General features: G+C 36.7%; 1 protein-coding gene across 1 annotated transcript; it reads right to left on the bottom strand.

Annotated features, from left to right (window-relative positions):
* Positions 1–13306: 13306 nt before the first annotated feature.
* On the bottom strand, positions 13307–15497 carry LOC110939146 (MADS-box protein defh21). The gene is made up of 6 exons (XM_035989971.1): positions 15222–15497; positions 14664–14763; positions 14390–14554; positions 13801–13842; positions 13674–13715; positions 13307–13597 (listed from the first exon to the last, which is right to left on the bottom strand). The coding sequence occupies exons 1-6, from the start codon at positions 15386–15388 to the stop codon at positions 13307–13309; spliced, it is 807 nt and encodes a 268-aa protein (XP_035845864.1). The 5' UTR covers positions 15389–15497.
* Between the last annotated feature and the right edge of the window lie 4692 nt (positions 15498–20189).

Below are 20189 nucleotides of genomic sequence, written 5' to 3'. Positions count from 1 at the left end.
TGGATAGCATATATGCAAAATGCACAAAAATGCTAAGTTAAAACTTTGGAACAAAGTTTTACAAATAAACATTAAAGTTTTATTGCATACTGATTTGTACAAAAGACAACAGGAAAGAGAACACACTAGGATTTGTTTATTTACTGGGTAGTAATTTTCTACTAGACCAGGCTTATTGATAGTTTAGAGGTTTGCATTCTCTGCTACGGTAGCTAGCATATAAAGATTTGCCCATTTTTCATCTAATTTGTCTTCCCAAGGTGGATTATTGCCTAATTCCTGAATTTCTGGATTAAACCTCACTTTCTTGACTTGGGGTTTCTTTATTTTCTCCTGTCCCTTCCTAAGAATCGAATTTCTTTTATCCTGGGTGAGACGATTTTCATAATTTGCCTTACGGACAAAAATCCCTTCTTCCAGATCTGCTGGGCGTTTTGAGGAAGAGGTTCCTTTTTCTGTGGGTGCAGTATCTAATTTGTGGTAGATAGCAGAAAGCTTTTGTTTACCCATACTGTAACTCAATAATTAACCAGTTAATAAAACATATATTCACAGAATGGCAATTAAATTTCCTAAGTATCTCTTAATTACTTTAATAGGCTAAAATCAATAGTAAGCTTAAATCAGTGGCTCTGATACCACATTTTCCTGTCACGGCCCTCGGCCCCGGTTTGACCCGGTCTAGAGCCGCGAGGCAGAAATCCCGTGGTATCTATTTAAGTGACAGCGGAAGTCTTTTTAAGCAGGATCGTTTGATATTAAAACTGCTCGTTTATATAATATAGGGATAAATCCCATAATTTACAATAAGGTGATTTCACTGGGAAATCTTTATTTCTCAAAACCTGTTTCTTTATTTATTTACATTGAGCCACTTTTCTAAGCTTGTAGTGCTTCACGGCACTTTCCTTGGATCACAATAGATCACATGAAACATGTTTGAAAAAGGTTTTGTCAGCAGGGAAATACTGAGTGAATCATTCATTTTACTGAAAACGACACATTTAAATTAAATTACAGTATTAAGAGCGATTACAATGTTTCTGATATCAAACCAACTACCCACAGTACTTGTCACTCGAACATCCATCAGTAGCCTCTTTGCCCGATGGTGCCTGTGACAATGGTCATATCACTCATTGGCTAACTCGTTGTCCAATAGTGACGGTTATCAAGTAATGTATACAAAACCCCACATACCGGCCGTAATTGGGTGATTACAAAGACTTAATCCCTGTAATTATAACTTTGAAAATAATGTAGAGTTTTATAAAACAATTGATAAAAAGAGAATGACTCACATTGCAGATTTAACAAGCAGAGTATAAGCCTACTGATTAGCCTTGATTAACCTAATTTAAATAACAATGTACACACAAACGGGTTAGTAACTAATACAGCAGTTACGAAAATTCACGAGATTAAACCCTCACAACGATTTACAAGTGCAATACTTAACAATTCAGCGGATTCACAACGAATGACAGAGTATAGTCCGAGTTCGAACAGCACTCAAACATTCAAGTCGAAATCACGATGAATAACAAAGTATAAACTCAATTTGAGCAGCACTTAAACAATCGTTGGATAGTTTCAATCGATCGGACGTTGAATCGTAATAGCGATCGAGTTATTACCCTGATTGCGGCAGCGTTTCTAGATTAGGGTGTGTTGTGAACTGTTTCTGCTATAACTTAACGTAGGTTTGGAATTTGATCGTCGAACAAATGTCAGAATTCAAGTCCCAACCCCCTCTATATATACTGGAAGTTGGAACCGCCCGCGTGTCGTGAAGGGTTCCTTGGTCCCTGTCGCGTGTCGCGGGGCACACCCCTATGGCCTAGGGTAGCCTTGTCGTGGGTATAGGCCTGCTGAGTTGCTGATTTGAAATTTCAGAATTTAGACAACGAGTTTCGAAGGATAATTATCAATTAGGGTTTAACCCCCTTGAGTTTTAGGGGCCCTGATCCTGATTTCGATTGTTCTGAAAATTTTAGGGTTTATACAGAATTACTTGGGTTTCTCAATTAGGGTTTCCTTAATAGATAATTAACACACTAAATATTAATTTTAGTGAGAGTTGTTACACAAGAAGGGTAAGAAGCAGGTGTCTGATAAGAAGGATAGCAAGAAAGGTAAAAACAAGCAGGGTAAAGATTTGGGTTCTGCAAAGGGTTCTAGGAAGCGTAAGGCTTCCCAAAATTTTGCCGTCCCAGACAGCTCCCAATCAGACAGCGCAGCCTCCAGCAAAGAAGCGATATGAAGGGAATGCACCTTTGTGCAATAGGTGCAATAGTCACCATCATCAGCAACTTCCGTGCCGTTTCTGTACCAACTGTGGGAAGTCTGGACATCTTGCAGAAGTTTGTCGTTCTGCTCGTAATCAGGTTGCTCCAAATCCAGCTCAACAGGTAGCTCAACCACCTGTTCAACAACAAGTTGCACGACCCCACTATCCTCCTGGCTCATGCTTTAATTGTAGAGACCTGACCCATTATCGAAACCAGTGCCCAAGGTTGGTTAATGCGAATCCAGTGCAGGCTCAGGCTCGTGGACGAGCTTTTAACCTGGACGCACAAGAGGCGCAAGCAGACAATGATGTGGTGAACGATATGTTCTTTGTTAATAATCAACCTGCGTCTGTTCTTTTTGATTCAGGGGCCGATAAGAGTTTTGTGTCGTTATCTTTCGAGCCTTTGCTTCGCGTGTCTAGAACAAAACTAGGAAAGCCTTTGACAGTCGAAGTTGCAAATGGTGAACCCGTTGTCCTTAGTTCTGTTCTTCGCAACTGTCAGTTAAACCTTAATAGCCATCTTTTCCCATTGACCTCACGCCTATGCAACTTGGAAGCTTCGACATTATTGTGGGTATGGATTGGTTAGCCAAGCATCGCGCAGAGGTAGTTTGTTTTGAGAAGATCGTTCGTGTGCCACTTTTGTCAGGTGAGATCCTACAGGTTTGTGGTGAGAAACCTGCCAGTAGCCTCAAGCTTATGTCTTGTTTTCAAGCTCGGAAGTATCTGCGAAAGAATTATGTGGCCTTCCTGGCACATGTTACAGCAGATAAGGGCCAAGGTAAGTCTATGCAAGATATCCCTGTTGTTCGGGATTATCCGGAGCTGTTTCCTGAAGAGTTACCTGGTCTACCTCCAGCACGCCAAGTCGAGTTCCGTATTGATCTCGTACCTGGTGCAAATCCTATTGCCAGAGCTCCATATCGTCTTGCACCGTCTGAAATGCAAGAGTTGTCTAAGCAGCTTCAGGAGCTTTCTGACAAGGGTTTTATTCGTCCGAGTTTTTCTCCTTGGGGTGCTCCCGTTCTTTTTGTCAAGAAGAAGGATGGATCCTTCAGAATGTGTATCGATTATCGTGAGCTGAATAAGCTTACCATCAAGAATCGATATCCCCTACCTCGCATTGATGATCTCTTTGACCAGTTATAGGGTGCTACTTGCTTTTCGAAGATCGATCTTCGTTCTGGGTATCATCAACTTCGTGTGCATAAAGAGGATATTCCCAAGACAGCATTCCGCACTCGTTATGGGCATTATGAGTTCACAGTCATGCCATTCGGTTTGACCAATGCTCCAGCTGTTTTCATGGACTTAATGAATAGGGTCTGCTTAAGCCTTATTTGGATAAGTTCATCATCGTCTTTATTGATGACATCTTGATTTATTCTAAGACGCAAGCTGATCACGAGCAACATCTTCGTCTTACTCTGGAACTCCTAAAGAAAGAGCAACTTTTCGCCAAATTCTCCAAGTGCGAATTTTAGCTTAAGGAAGTTCAATTTTTAGGACATATTGTCAACGAACAAGGTATTCATGTAGATCCCTCCAAGATCAGTGCGATTAAGGATTGGGATACGCCTACTACTGCTACTGAGGTTCGTTCTTTTCTTGGTCTTGCGAGTTATTACCGCCGCTTCATAGAGAACTTCTCGAAGATTGCAGTTCCTCTAATTGCTCTAACTCAGAAGAATAAACCCTTTGAATGCGGATTTAAGCAAGAGGAAGCATTTCAGACCTTGAAGCAGAAGCTTTGCGATGCACCTATTCTGACTTTGCCAGAGGGCAATGATGATTTTGTCGTTTATTGCGATGCATCTAAATTGGGTCTTGGCTGTGTTCTGATGCAAAGGAATAAAGTCATAGCCTACGCATCAAGGAAATTGAAGGTGCATGAGAGAAACTACACCACTCATGATCTTGAGTTAGGTGCAGTTGTTTTCGCTCTCAAAATCTGGAGACACTATTTGTATGGCACAAAACGTGTGGTTTTTACTGACCACAAAAGTCTTCAGCATATCTTCAATCAGAAAGAACTCAACATGAGGCAAAGATGTTGGGTCGAACTCCTAAACGACTATGATTGCGAAATTCTCTACCATCCTGGTAAAGCGAATGTTGTGGCTGACGCATTGAGTCGTAAGGAACGTACTAAGCTTCATTGTGTTCGTGTTCAAACTGATATTCAAGCTCAATCCGATATTCAAGCACGCATTTCTCAGGCTCAACATGCTTGTGTTTCACAAGACTTAATGGGTGAGGAATTACCCTATCACATTAAGCCTGATCTTGTGCTGAAAGATGATGGATCGTATTATTTCATGGACCGCTTGTGGGTCCCAAGCCAAGATGATCTTCGCACCTTGCTTATGGATGAAGCCCATAAGTCCCGTTATTCTATTCATCCTGGCTCAGACAAGATGTATAAGAATCTTCGTACTCGGTATTGGTGGCCTAGTATGAAGAAAGACATTGCCTTGTACGTTTCAAAGTGCCTTACTTATCTCAAAGTTAAGGCTGAACACCAACATCCTTCTGGTCTTTTGGAGCAACCAGAGATTCCAGTTTGGAAATGGGAAAACATCGCTATGGATCTCATTACTAAACTTCCGCGCACTAAGAAGGGTCATGATGCCATCTGGGTAGTCGTTGATCGTCTTACTAAATCAGCGCATTTCTTGCCAATCCGTGAGGATTTTTCTGCTGAAAAGCTGGCCAAAATCTATGTGGATGAAATCGTATCTCGACATGGTGTTCCCTTCAACATTATTTCTGACAGAGAGGCTCGCTTCTCTTCTCGTTTTTGGAGAACCATGCAAGCTGCTATGGGGACCCAACTTAATCTGAGCACAGCATATCATCCACAAACAGATAGCCAAACTGAAAGAACAATCCAGACTTTGGAGGATATGCTTAGAGCTTGTGTGATCGACTTTGGTGGTAGTTAGGATTCACATCTTCCCTTGATTGAATTCTCCTACAACAACAGTTATCAATCCAGCAACAACATGGCTCCTTTCGAGGCTCTCTATGGTCGAAAATGTCGTTCACCAGTTTGCTGGAATGAGATAGGTGAGGCTCAGCTTACTGGACCTGACCTCATTCTAGAGACAACTGACAAGGTTAAGAAAGTTCGTGATAACCTTCAGACAGCTCGAAGCCGTCAAAAGAGTTACGCGGACCGACGACGCAAGCCCTTTGAATTTCAAGTCGGTGATCGTGTATTACTTAAGGTCTCACCTTGGAAAGGTGTGATCAGATTTGGAAAGAAAGGAAAACTTGCACCTAGATACGTTGGACCATTCAAGATCGTCGAAAGAATCGGTAAGGTAGCCTACAGACTTGAATTGCCTCCTGAACTTGGTAATGTTCATCCAACCTTCCACGTATCCAATCTCAAAAAGTGTTTAGATGATGAGAACCTCCACATACCGCTTGACGAAATTCGTGTTGATAAAACACTACATTTTGTTGAAAAACCTGTGGAAATTATGGATCGTGAAGTCAAAAGGCTTAAACGCAAGCGCATTCCTTTGGTTAAAGTTCGCTGGGAATCTAAACGCGGACCTGAGTTTACTTGGGAATGTGAAGATCAAATGAAGGCGAAGTATCCGCATCTTTTCCCACGAGTTTCCTCTAAACAAATTTCGGGACGAAATTTCCGCAAGTAGGGGAGACTGTGACAATTGTGCTTGTAATCATTGTGAACAATTTAGTTATCAATGAAATAAAGTTATTTGATCCCAATGTTTGTTTATGTTTGATGTTTCTCATGTTTTGGTTTTTATTCAATTTCAATCTCTATATCTCTTTCTGGAGGATTATACGCAAACTGGTGCATAAACGTACTCAGTTTAACGCAACAAATACTCTGGAACATCAATTTATGTTTAACATACCTTAAATAACCTTTACATAACTTAGAAATAAGTTTTGAAGGCTTTGGTATGGCAAAATCTAGTTAATTCGCTTACAGGGACTAAAATTGACAAACTGCGAAAGTATGTCAATTTGAACTGTAACGAACATTCCGGAACTGGGCCATAAGTTAAACACACCCTAAATATCCTTTACATAGCTTAGAAATAGGCTTTGAGGGGTTCGGTGTGCTAAAATAAACTTTATGCTCATTCAGGGACAAAAAGCGTCAAGAAGTGCATAAGTTTGCATTTTCGCGCATAACTTACGTTCTGAATACTTCCGGACATCCAAAAATTTATGTAAGCACTAAAATATTTTATTTTAGTGTTTGGCATGAGAAAAATCCATTTGTCGCGCAATTTGGATCGTTTTTCGCGCTTATGCGCATTCCGTCGTAATTAAGCAAACATCGCGATCGTACGACCAAACGAAGCGACATCCGGCATATTTTTTAGCATGTTTCATGTCCACAATGTTTTGGCATCATTTTAAGGCCTTAAGGTTGGCTTAACGGGCCTTAGAAGTATCAAAATGAGCTTTAAAACACAACAGGGACCAAATCTGTCATTTGTGAAACTTGTTGCTCATCTGAGATCCCCAGGCGGGGCGCGTGAACCCCTATAGGGACCTTACGCGGGCCGCGAGGCCTCCCCAGATCTGCAGAAATGTTGCAAACATCTGTTTACAGATGTTAATCACCCAAAAACCTCTTCCAAATGGTTTTTTTCAAACCATGGACTGAATCTATGGGTGCCCAAGGTTTTCCAAAACAAGGGGCACACATGGACGGTTGAGATCGAGGCACGTTTTTCGTCGAACGATCCTAACGGTGGTCCATTTCCTATAAATACCCCCAACCCATTTCACTTCCAACCCACTTAATTCTGAGATTTTCTCTAAGTTGGAGTGGTTATCACTTCATACCTGAGAAATACTTGGAAATCAATCTTGCGGGGACCTTATGTAAGTATTCTTTCGTGTTTTTCGTTCATTTTAGCGTTAAAGTCAAACTGCGTTTGACTTTCTGCATTGACCAGTTTATGGTCAACGCGAAGTTCGTTTGAACTTCATAACGTGAGCGTAATCACGATGGTTATAGTCCCTAGTGACTATACCTACTGATTACCACGTTATCTAGGCCCAGTGACGAGTCATAGTTTCGGCCAAAATGCGTTTTCTCGCGTATTTTGTAACCAAACTACTCTAGGGTGTTAAAACCGTTTATTTTAATACCAAACCTGTTTTCTAACTTTACTAAACATGTTCTAGCATGTTTAGCTCATCGCTTTTAGATTTGTGCTTGTTTAGGGTCGTAAAGGTAAGCGATCTAATCAATCGCTTATACTTTCGAACCCGACCCATTTGGTCGATCATTAGGATCCGACCAAACACTTTAGGTGACCATAGTATATAGGGAATAACCTTCCGAGGTTATACCTTATGGTCACGTTGTTTAAGTAGTTGTATGATAAGTAGTTCCTATGCCTTAGGAAAATTACCAAAATGCCCTTTTTACACTAAAATTCATTTTAAGCCTATGTAACGAAATTTTTGACATCTAAACTGATTTAGCAACAATATTAAACATGTTAAGGCATATCTTGCTTGTCATAAGGCTAGTTAGGCATTCCGAACGCATAAAGTGGCGTAAGCTACCTAAACGGGTCGTAACGGGGAAAAAGCACTTAGGATAGGTTTCGTTTTAGTAGGTAGGCTTTGTTAAACCATATTACATAAGTTCCCATACTTATTTGGTTTACAAACCCTCGCACTACCCGATCCTCCGATAGGTCCGTTTATTAATATAGATGCCTATATTAGGTGTCGTTTGAATCCGTAATCTTCTAGCTTGCTTGGTGGATATCTAAAGTCTATTAAGCAATCTCAAGTGAGTACATAGTACCCCTCTTTTACCGTTTTTCAAACATTTTGGGGTGAAACACGTGTACCTACTTGTTACTTTCATGCTTTCCATGTTTTCACACCATATGCTTGTTATGTTCAATAGTACACATATAGTACATGCTTTCATTATGTTTTTGCTATGTATGTCCATTGTGTGCATACTTAGTACATCGTTTTTACATGACATTTAATGCTACGTATGTTCGTTTAGCGCATACTTAGTACATTGTTTTACATTACCTTTTCACGCTATGTATGTTCATCATACTTAGTGCATTTGTTTTACATCACATGCTATGTATGTTCATCATGCTTAGTACATTTTCATCACATGCTTACATTTTGGGTATAACATTTGGTTTGTTTAAGTGGGACCATATACATTCATTAACTTTGATCACGCCGCTCGTTAGTAGATAATGGTACCACAGGAATTGACAACCCCCGTTCCTGACATCCTAGGTATGTTTGGATGGAAGGAATGACCGAATTCGATTAAAACGTAACACAGATAGACCTTTAATTTGTTTAAGGGTTTATCACCACAGTCGCAAGGCTTGGATGTATGCATTTTCACAATACCGCATAAATGTCTGTATTCAGTATAGCATGCATTTCCACAAAACATAACATTGATTTAAACCACATTTTACTTCAATACATTGTTTTGTGCATTTTTACCTATGGTTTAGTTGATACATATTTCACTTTCCATACATGACATTTTGTTTACTCATTACATGATAGATATTTGACATAGACATTTTGATATTGATACACACATTTCTTGGACAACATTTTGACATAAACATTTTTACTTGGCTTTCACAAAGACATTTAACAAATGGTTTAGACATGGGCAATTTGCATTGGTGGTTTGTTTGGGTAAGTGATTTAAGCAACGAGACGTGTGTAATGTAATACAAGCATGGTGGATACGCCGCTGGTACTTCCTATATATAAGTGCTTGTATTGTATTACATGCCGTAGCGTTATTTAAATCATTCAATTTAGATTTATACATTTTTACAAATAACATATTTTTCACAAGACATTGTTTTACAAAACAGTTTATTTAATACAACTCATTTTACTTGGTTATTCATTTAACCATACATTATTCTTTTACTTATACATATCATTTGATTTTATCGCTTTTCAAATGATTTACAAAACAAAACAATTTACAAGGTTCATGACTAACTTTTATTAAACATTTTCTTAAACTTAAGTCATGAATCCTATTTTCACAAAACCTATGTATCTCACAGGCATTTTTATGCTGACGTACCTATTTTCACATGTGTTTCAGGAGCAAACACATAGGATGTTCGTGACACGCTAGGGTGGACTTGGGCCTTAGTGACATAAAATGGAGCTAGACTAGTTAAAACATGTTATGTACTCTTTGTTTCAGTTGTTTTAAGACAATGTAACTCGTTTGTTTGGTCAATAAAATATAACTTTGTAATGCCATGGTTGTGAAACAATAATTCTGTTACAACACTCCCCGACGTTTCCGCCACGATTTGATGTTTTACGTGGTCAGGGTGTGACATCCTGTGCCCTCATGCATCGAATATCAAGTTCCTCATCAATAAGTGATTTTGTCACATAGGGCTTGTATTCACCCAAAAATAAGTGAGTATCTCACATCATATACGTTGAAAACAGATGATAAATGGTATACTCACCAGTAAGATGAACTCTCGTGCATACCTTGATACGGAATGTGTCGTGTGTGGATGAACACCGGTACGTAAGTATAAATCACACCTTAACGTATCCCCTAATCGTGAGTACATCTGATAAGTTGAGCTTAAGTGGACAACAATACCGATAATCGTTAGAGGATGCTTATCTTAATATTAACTAACTGAACAACAAGAGAGTTTTGTCGTGACCGTACACTGATATGATTCTTTTACCCTCGAAACTCGCAAAAAGAATGTCTGTAAATATTTATTTAATGCTTTCTGTTTATGCATCTCTGTTTATATTTATTTACTGCTTTCCGTCTTTTAATTTGAAATACTCAAAAATACCAAAAAGATTTTAGGTGTGTTTTAATTTAAACTTTATAAAAGCAAAAAATATTTTTTTTCTATCTTATTTTTTGATTGGACGATGTTGGATCTCGAGACTTTACCACCTGAAACCTGATTGTAAGCCGGAAAACAATTGCACCTTCATAAATGATCAAAATTTAGCAAGTTTTGAAAGTTAAAACCTAAATTGTTCAAAAATTTTCAACTTTCAAATTGTTGTCGGTCGGTGTTTGTTTGAGAGTTGGTCGTATGTGTGTCGTTTGTTTATGTTGAATACATTCCAAGCGGTTGTTCTCATTACGCGTTTAGCTCTGTTGTATATACAGATGTGGCACTCAAACTAGCTAAAGACAAAGAGAACATGTTAGATGACAAGTTGTGGAATGAAGACACGACATTGATGCAATCAGAAGATCAAGATGATCGAGTTGCTGCTGACCACTCATCCACAAGGATCTGAAGATTTGAAGATCAAAGTCTCACGGGCAACGTCCAAGGGGGAGTTTGTTGTTGCACCTCCTTACAGTAACACGTGAAGACATCTGAAGATCCGACAACATGTGAAGATTGAACCATCACGAGCAGCATCCAAGGGGGAGTTTGTTGATGCACTTTGTGGATGCGGCTCGATTCGGTTCGACTCGGTTCGGTTTGACTCGGCTCAGTTCGGTTCAAGCCCGATGTCACGACATTCCTCTGTTGTGCGCCCCAGAGTTCGACACGCGAAGCACGAAGCGCCGCGAGCTAACATCACCATGACATCATCATCATGATGTCATGATGATGTCACATGTCACTAGTATATATTGAAATTCATTTGAAGGAAATCTACGAAGACTTAAAAGGGTTCGTGGTCTCATGCAAGACTCAAAGTCTTAGTGGGAGTTGACTGTTCGTGGTACCTTAACAGTTCGTGGATAATGGAAGTTAAGGAGGTTTATCCACGAACCCTTAACAGTTCGTGGCCCATGGAGGGTTCGTGGGCTTGTTAACAGTTCGTAGGATCTCTGGATTTTAGGGCTATATAAACAGAGAAATGTTACTCAGTTTAGTTAGGAGAATTAAAGAGAGTCCTGTGAGTTTTGTAACACTGTACTGTGTGTATGTATTGATTCTCTTCAATCAATCAAAGCTTTGTGAATCTTTGGTTACTTTGTGCTTGTTCCTTTTTGCTTTGGTTTGCATACTTACGTGGATTCCGCACTCGTTAGTGTGTTAACAAACAAGGAAGTAGGTTTAATCTTGATCCTCCAAGTGGATCTACAATCCAAATACGTCTATATTTATTAGATCAAATTGAAGAGGTATCTTTACACTAGCCCAAAAGTGTTATGACCAAAACAAATCACGTATTTAATATCTCCGTATACAAATGTGACATGGTCATAATCTCTAAGATCTAAAGGCACTAAGAAGTCTAGAGATGTCAATAATGTGTTCGGAGAGCACCCATTGTCACAATATGACGGATCTTTAAGCCTTGTCTTTTGATAAGGGTAACAGGCCATTATATATCAATCCTCTCATTGTTTTTCTTATTCTATAACTATGATCATTTTGACCCCTATACTGAATCTGAAAAGGAGTCTTCAGCTACTAAAAACCCAACTTGAGACTTCAGCTTCTTTTTATTTAGGCTCATTATATGCAACAAAAAATGCATATGATGGTATTACCACGCATTTGAATCTCTATGTTATATTTGGAAAGGAGTCTTCAACTACAAAAAATCCGACTTGAGACTTATCGAGACTCAACATCCACAACATACATTTGATAGAGAGCAAAAACTTATTCAATGTTCAGCACATGTATGTTCAATGCTTAGGTTCAGTAGCAACTGCTCTTTAGTTGAGTTATTCCTAAGCGTTGAACATGTGCTTCGGACTCTATAATATATATGTCCAAGACTAACATATGAAGCCTGTCTTGATATAAACCATCTACATATAGAGGATAGTATTGATTCTTGGTGACAGTATATGACTATATGTAAATAACAAAGCTTCATATATTGCAAGTCCATCAAACTGCAAACTTTTATATCTTTCAAATACCCCAGAAATAAGTACATAATGTACCACACATATGTATATATATATAAGTTTCTTCACCGTCATAATTATTGTGCATACACACAGATATAAAATATCTATATCTATAAAGAGGCCCTTTCCCAAGCACAGCAATCAGTCTGCAAAAGAAGTAAAAAAGAAAGTCTTAAATGAGCTCCAAACATATAACTTCATAAAAAAAGCATTTATAGAAAATATTAAAATTAAATCAAAAAGCATTTATAGAAAATATTAGAGAAGTTGCAATCCATTAACAGGAAAGCATATTAGTTTGAGTTAATATTCTATTAATAACCAGTAAAATATCGATAATAGAAAAAATAACGAGATAAATAAAAGTAATCCACAATCTACAATGGATCAAACAAAATAAAAAAGAAAGGAATTATATTTTAAGGTCATCCGGTAAGTAAAATTTTGCCTACGCCGGATTTTTAACATAACTTTATCGATAAATTATCGACGGTTGTTATTTTAAACCATTCTAAATTATTTGACTAGAATTATCAGTTTTTCGATAATGAGTTTTTTTTTTTTTTTTTTTTTTTTTTTTTTTAACGGCTATTTTTTCCTTTAAATACTTAAAGCTCGCAAGGATTGAGCATTGGTATCCACAAAGATAATTTCTATTGATCAATAGGATAAAATATTAAAATATTATTTAATATGTTAAAATATTATCAAATAAAAATAAAAACGACAAAAGAGTGTTGAGGGTTAACAAGACCTGTTTTGGTCAAAACCCACGTTACCCTGCTATATTTCGAACCACACACGTGACCAATCCATTTTGATATCAAAGTTAATTTTAAATTTTTAGTCAAAGGGTCAAAGTGAAAGTTACATTTGAAAATGAACATTTTCTGTGCAATAATTAACCATAATTCAAGGGTAAAATCTAGATAGGATATTCTTGCTTTTGATTTTTATGTTCTTAACCCTTTGGATGTCAACCATATACCAAAATTGTGGTTATATATATAAAAATCAGTGGCTTTTTTACCAAACAATTTTGGTATATGGTTGATATGTTCCGCAAATATTTGCATGTTACCACAATAATGTGGCTAGTAATCTACAAATATTAACATGTTAAAACATTTGAACGTACCGAAGATGTTTTGTTGTGCGCTAGTTGATTCTTGAAGGTTGGGTTGCATGGGCTGGAGGTGATACGGGTACGATTGCAGTTGAAGCTGAGGGAGACTTGCAGCAAGTTGTAGAACACTATTGGGCGGTTCTTCGGATCCAAAAAATGGAAACTGTTCAAATAGTTGCTGTTCTTGTCCAACAAGCTTCAGCTCAGTCATTGCTGCTACTTGTTGCTGGTTGATCTCTTCCTGTTGTTTGCCCATCAACTGTTTCAATAAAATAATTAATTAGTAATGCCCAAAATGCTATCTTTATGTACACCAATTAACACTTATGACTTACCCACTGATACATCTCTTCATTTTCCTTCTCTAACACCTTTTCCTGGGTAAATAAGCAAAAGAAAATGAGTTTTAGTAATTCTGTTTATACATATATTCTTTTGATGATGTAGAGATACAAATATTACCGTGCGTTGAAGATTGTCCACCTGTTGTTGAAGAAGTTGCAACTGCAATGCATGATCAAAATCACACAGAAGTTACTTTCACATATGATGGTCAAGTTAAAAAAAAACCCAAAATTATAATAATTAATGAACATGTACCTTGTTAGAAAACGAGTGGGCTAAATGCAACCCTATTGTTACTAAACGTACCCCTATTAGATTTGATTAACTTGACTCTAAATGCCGGTTCAAGGACACGTTCCAAATGTTAATTAAAAGGCCATTTGACCTTCTAAACACTCGTTTTAGGACAAGTTCCAACCTTTAAACGCCCTTTTAAGGGCAGGTTTTAATTTTTAAACGTCCAGGTTACGTTGAGTAAAATCATAGGTGGTGTTATGTTTAGTACAACCCTCAAAAAAAAGGGTCAATAAATATTAAAATGGTTAAAAATCTGAAGATAATATTAATACATAATTTTCAACTTAGCTAGCACTTGACAGAGAAATGATTGAAATAGTTGCAGCATGTGATATTAAAAACATATATAATGATTTGGTTTCTAATTTCTATATAAACAAGAAATAAAGTCACAGGTTGACTACAATACCTTTCTAGCACGGACCTTCTGAACAGAAAATTCCAATTGTTGCTCAAGTTGATTAAGCTCCTCAATCTGTGCTGAGCTCAGATCATCACCTTTGTACCGTTGGAGACTTAATTGAAGGTTCAGTGTCTCCTTCTTCATTCTTGTCAACTCATTACGCATTTGTTCCTTTAATTTCTCATCAAAAATTTATTCAACAACAAAGTTAAAAAAACTCTTAGACTTTTGATAAAATTTAGGTTGTTGAGAAGTGAAATCTTTGTACTCTAGGTCTTACCTGGTTGTTTTGATGAGTAATACGAGATCCAGTTGCTTTCAAGTACTTGTCTATCATTTGACTCATGCTGTAATGTTTGGAGCAAAAGTTAAAATCAGATCTTTCAATTTTTCATCACATTTAAACAGATCTTGATACATTCATGTATGTAATTAATAAATTATGCAAGGCTTGAAGATTTTGGACAAATCTAAAACAAAATTCAGCAAACCCTAATGCAAGGCTTAAAGATCTAAAACTTTTTAGTGTGTGTATGTGTGTGTGTGAGAGAGAGAGAGAGAGAGAGAGAGAGTTATTGTATTTATTATTATTATTTAAAACATTCTTTTCTTACAATAACATGCATACAAGGGTTTTCTAAGGATTTTTGCAACCATTATGATACAAATCCAAGGTTTTTTTTTTTTAAATCATTTTAACAGTACATTTCATTAGATAACATCCGTAGATCTAAGGGAGAAAGACGAACCCTAAATTAATTCTAACAAAATTAAAGATAAAAAGGTGATCCAAGAATAAATAAACAAAGTTTTTAACCTGAGAGGATGAGTTGTGTACTCATAGAGTTTCCCTTTGCTAGAGAACACAATAAGACCAATCTGAGCATCACAAAGCACAGATAACTCATGGGTCTTCTTTATAAGACCGGTTCGCCTCTTTGAAAACGTCACTTGCCTGCTCGTATTGTTTTCAATTCGCTTCACTTCGATCTTTCCTCGCCCCATTTGTGATTTGTATGATAACTTGTGAAACAGAAAGTTACCAAATTTAAACCCTCCCAAAGATGAGCTCAAAATTCTAAAAGAACATCAAAAAAGAAACAAATATGAGTATGGGTTGTGATAATTTGTTGAAGAGAAACAGGCTAGAAAAATGAGTTGTGATAATTTGTTGAAGAGAAATAGACTAGAAAAAGTTAAAAGACAGATCATATGGAATTTCGTATATAGGAAGTTAGATACCAGTGAAAACCCTCTTATGAGAAATGCATACCCATGAAGTTGAGTGTTGTACGAGGTAGGTCTTTGAAATACTGAGTAGTTCAGTTACGCACCAGTGCACCACCTACTTTTCTTAATTACATGGATTATAAGGTTTGATAAAAATAAAAAAATGATTCTATTTATTTTCGAAAAAAAGAGCTTTTGGTTTATATTACAAACAAAAGTTTGGTAGTATAATTAGACTTAGTTGTGTTTTAACTCCTAATTAAGTTTAGCAAATTTGTTTTAATCTATAGTTCAAACCCAGTAGTCCATCATCCTCTCCTATAACGGTATGAATTTCTTTAACGATGCAAAATTTACTTGTTTGATTTGGCATAAACATAAACAAGTTCGAATAAGTTTTTGGTTGAACTCGTGCAACATGTTTAGCCAAACAGACTAACTAGTTCGTGAAAAATGTGTTTTATGTTATGGCATAAACTAATTTGGTATATATTATGTGAAAGTTTAAAAATTATCAAGTTTGTTAGTTTAAGCATCACTACTTATATGCGTTTGTATTTTGTGTTGAAAATTTGTAATTTTATAATATTGATATGCAGAAAAATAAAATAAAAATCAATGAAAGATTAGATGGTTTGTGGAGTAAAGTCTTTTTTGAGTCCCTGTGGTTTCTGCACTTTAACTACTTGAATTCAAAAATCAAACTTTTCTTGATTTGAGTTCCAGTGGTCTAATTTTAACCATTTAAATCCAAAACACAAATTAACGACATCAAAATCAACACTTAACCCCTCACCATGTGCTATGCACGTGAGGGGTATTTATGTCAACTAACCCTTTTTAATATTAAAATGCTTTTTTTTTAAACCTAATTTTGACTCTCATTCACATTTCATGTTCAGCCTTTCATCATTCACAACTTGATTTAAGAACACAATAAGAGATCTTACACTTTGGTGCGTTCGTGAAGAGATGTTAACTGTTGATTTGGATGTCATTTGTGTTTTGGATTAAATGGTTAAAATTAGAGACCACTGGGACTCAAATCCAGACAATTTTTATTTTTGGATTCAAATAGTTAAAATACACAAATCACAAGAACTCAAAAAGGACTTTACTCTGATTTGTGTTCGGATCAACATGTTAGAACTCGTGTTTTTACAGGTTCACTTGTACCAATATATCAAGATTTCACGTGGTGTTCAAGTTTGATTTAAAATTTTGCCAACCCCTTTTCCCACCACCTCCCTTGAAAATGGTCACTGGTGAAAATCCTCACCAAATCAAGAACACCCCTATCCTACTCATGCTATCATTTAACAATTAGTTAATGGTATCAAATCCACAAACCACCCCTAGGGAACAACAATGACCATTCCCACCACGTCCCCCACTTACCTCCGAACCAACCTCTCTACGAAGTAACACTATGTTCCAGAGTTTACTAACGTAAGGAAAGAAAAGGAAACAGAAAGAAAGTAAAAATATTTTGTGTTCCAGAGTTTCATTTAAGGAAGGAAAAGAAAGGAAAATAAAACATGTCGTGTTCCCGAGTTTCATTTAAGGAAGGAAATGACAGGAAAACTAGGCTAAATTCTTTAATTTTTCTTTCCTTCCGATTTGGGAGGAAGCGGTGGGAAAGTCATCTTTTTTTTCCTTTCTCATCCTTTCCTTTCTCACTTTTGCTTTCTTTTCGTATCCCTCGTTAAGTTAACTCGGGAACAGAGCGTAAATGACAACTACCATAGCCCCTTGATTACCAAAAAGCTAAATCTAGACACAAACATAATTTGTGAGGGACCCTGATCAAACATAAATAGGACGCTAGTAAAAAATAATAAAGCACAAAACCTTCAATACAAACACAATCACACAAGTACTTGAGGGAAAACCAATTAACACTCGTATCCATTTTGAGATATGAAAATCAAATCCAAGTATATTTTGAAGCACGATAATCATGAAGATATGGACATGGAGAGTGGTTGTATTCACTTGCGAATCTCGAACTTAATATCATGGGGTTGGACTCTCAAAATATAATATTTTACACTAAAAAAAGATTTCGAAATTTTTGGTAAAATTAACACTATGAAGCGAAAAACAGGGTAGGGAGAGCCGGGGACTACCCTAGCCCATGAGAAGCTCCGCCACTGGTGGTATTAGAATACATCAATATTAGGTTATAAACCCAAAGTCGAGAATAAGTGGAATTTATGGTACATAAAGTTAGGTGAATGGTTAAATGTCCGCGTTGAAGAGTCATACATTATTTTAGACCGGCTAACTCACATACTTACTAAAGTTACCTTAAATCTACATTATTTATAGTCTACTATGAGATTAGAACCCTCAACAACAAGAGAAGGAACACATTTTCTATCTACCTTGTAGTAATAAGCTACAAGCCTTTTAGTTGAATAAACAAGCATATACATTAGGGTTAGAAATGGATACAAGAGAACTTTTTGTGGCTTGTGAATAGAACTTTTATTTGAAATTAGGTTTATTTATGGTTAATCCTTTTCATATGAACTCAATATAATAGAACTTTTGGTTTTAGTTCGTTTTTTGAACATAAAACCCTTTTAATCTACCTAGCTTGTGGTGGTTAGCAGCAAAAGAACTTAGAGTTACTTTTCCATAGTTAATTGCTTAGGTAAGCGGAGCCCACTTTATTTATTTATTTATTTTTATAGAAGTGACATTTCTTACTTAATAGTTGAGCTTAGTGTTTGTTTTTAGAGCAATTGGAGACATGAGAACTTAAGTTAATTATCATTGAATTGGATATCAGATGAAACTAATGATATTAACTAATTTATTGTAATAACTTAGCTGCATTTTGTGGCAATCATTCTAGGTAAGGAGTGGATCCACTATAAGTAATTTTCATATTACTGATTATATTAAAACATTTTCATTCCTTGTTTATTTCCAAATTTACAATCCTAGTAGGTAATATCAAACAAAAGTTTCTGTTATACTAGATAGCCATAGCGCGCAACTTTACTATTAGATATTTGCATTGTTTCCTATGACTAGACTATTTTTCCTATACTAGATAGCTATAGCGCCCAACGTTACTATTCAATATTTGCATTGTTTTCTATGACTAGTCTATTTTTTCCCATTCACGTGTCATTATTTGATTAGCTCATGTTTGTGTATTCATTTCTTAGTATTAGAGTATGTGTTATGGGGCGGCATGTGAGGGGCGGTATGCCTCTTCGCGCCTGCATAGCGCCGGCACACCGCCACGGAGGGCGCCATGGCTGGAAAAAATGGAGGAGGCGCGATGGTGATGGCGCCGCTACTCTTGTTCCTTTCCAAAATTCCACCAATCAGAAACAAGCAATTTTTTTTTATATTAATTAATAAAGTTGAAAATTATTAAATAGGTAATGATGGGTAGGGGCTTTATGACTACGGGCTCTAGTGTTATAACGCCCCATAAAGCCCTTGTGTGACGTGGCACGACACGTGTCGCATAACGCCCCACAAGGGGCTTTATGACTACGGATGGCCTTAGTAACGGTAATTAACTGGATATTTTATAAATTTAAAACATGATAATCATTATTAAGAACACCTTAGCCACAAACTTATGATGCACGCAAATGTGATATTTTTTTTTTTTGAACGGCACGCAAATGTGATATTATACAGGAATGTTTTATACGGTTTTCCACATATGTTATCCAATCGCTTTCAATGTTTAAAACATGTTACGTACTTCTCTTGAGTTGCTAACATTAGTGGGAAGTAAATCTTATCCTTGCGTGAATGTGCCTTTTAAGATTAAAAGCCAAAGTTTTTTTTTTTTTTTTTTTTTTTTTTTTTTTTACCCATGGCATTATAGCCTAGTGGTATGTTGGTGGTGGGATAAGGCTTATGACCATTAGGTCATGGGTTCGATTCCCACAAAGGGGGTTTTTCCTGGATTTATTGGGTTTCCTCCTGAATTGGTGTATAGGCATTATTGCCTAGTGGAGATGGATATGATCGGGTGGTTCTGCTGGTGGCACGATGATACTCCAGTGGTCCGTCAGTGATCCAAATTTGCCGTTCAAAAAAAAAAAAAAAAAAAAAAAAGCCAAAGTTTTTCCTCTGGTTGCAACGTGGAGTTATAACACAACTATTTGTATACCACATAGCATTTATTAATGTAGACCTTCTGGTGCATTATTGGTATCCTAATCACCTTCCAAAGTAGAGTTTATGGATTCGATGTTAAAACTATAACTATTATTATAATTGTATTATCATTTATCTGTTTCATATGTGACTTGTTTAACGTGTTATATGAGATGGTGTACATGTGTATAAGTTGAGGGGTAGTGTTGTAATGTTACTTGAAGTATGAGGTTCCAGGAGTCAAAGTAAAGTTGTTATAAGGACTGGAAGTGAAAGATTCAAGGGACTGCGATCTTCATGCCTTATTGTTGAGGGGTTGGATTGTAACACTGAAAGATCCTGGTATAAGATCAAGAGATCAGCAGTATTACGCATTCATTCACTCTTTCTCTTTATTGTTCAGTCTGTTCATCTCTCTGTTAGGGTTTGTTATAGTTTT

This window comes from Helianthus annuus, chromosome 5 (genome assembly GCF_002127325.2).
Source record: "Helianthus annuus cultivar XRQ/B chromosome 5, HanXRQr2.0-SUNRISE, whole genome shotgun sequence".
Classification (NCBI taxonomy): Eukaryota; Viridiplantae; Streptophyta; class Magnoliopsida; order Asterales; family Asteraceae; genus Helianthus; species Helianthus annuus.
The sequence above is the reverse complement of the archived record's forward strand: the minus strand, read 5'-3'. Positions and strand labels throughout refer to the sequence as shown.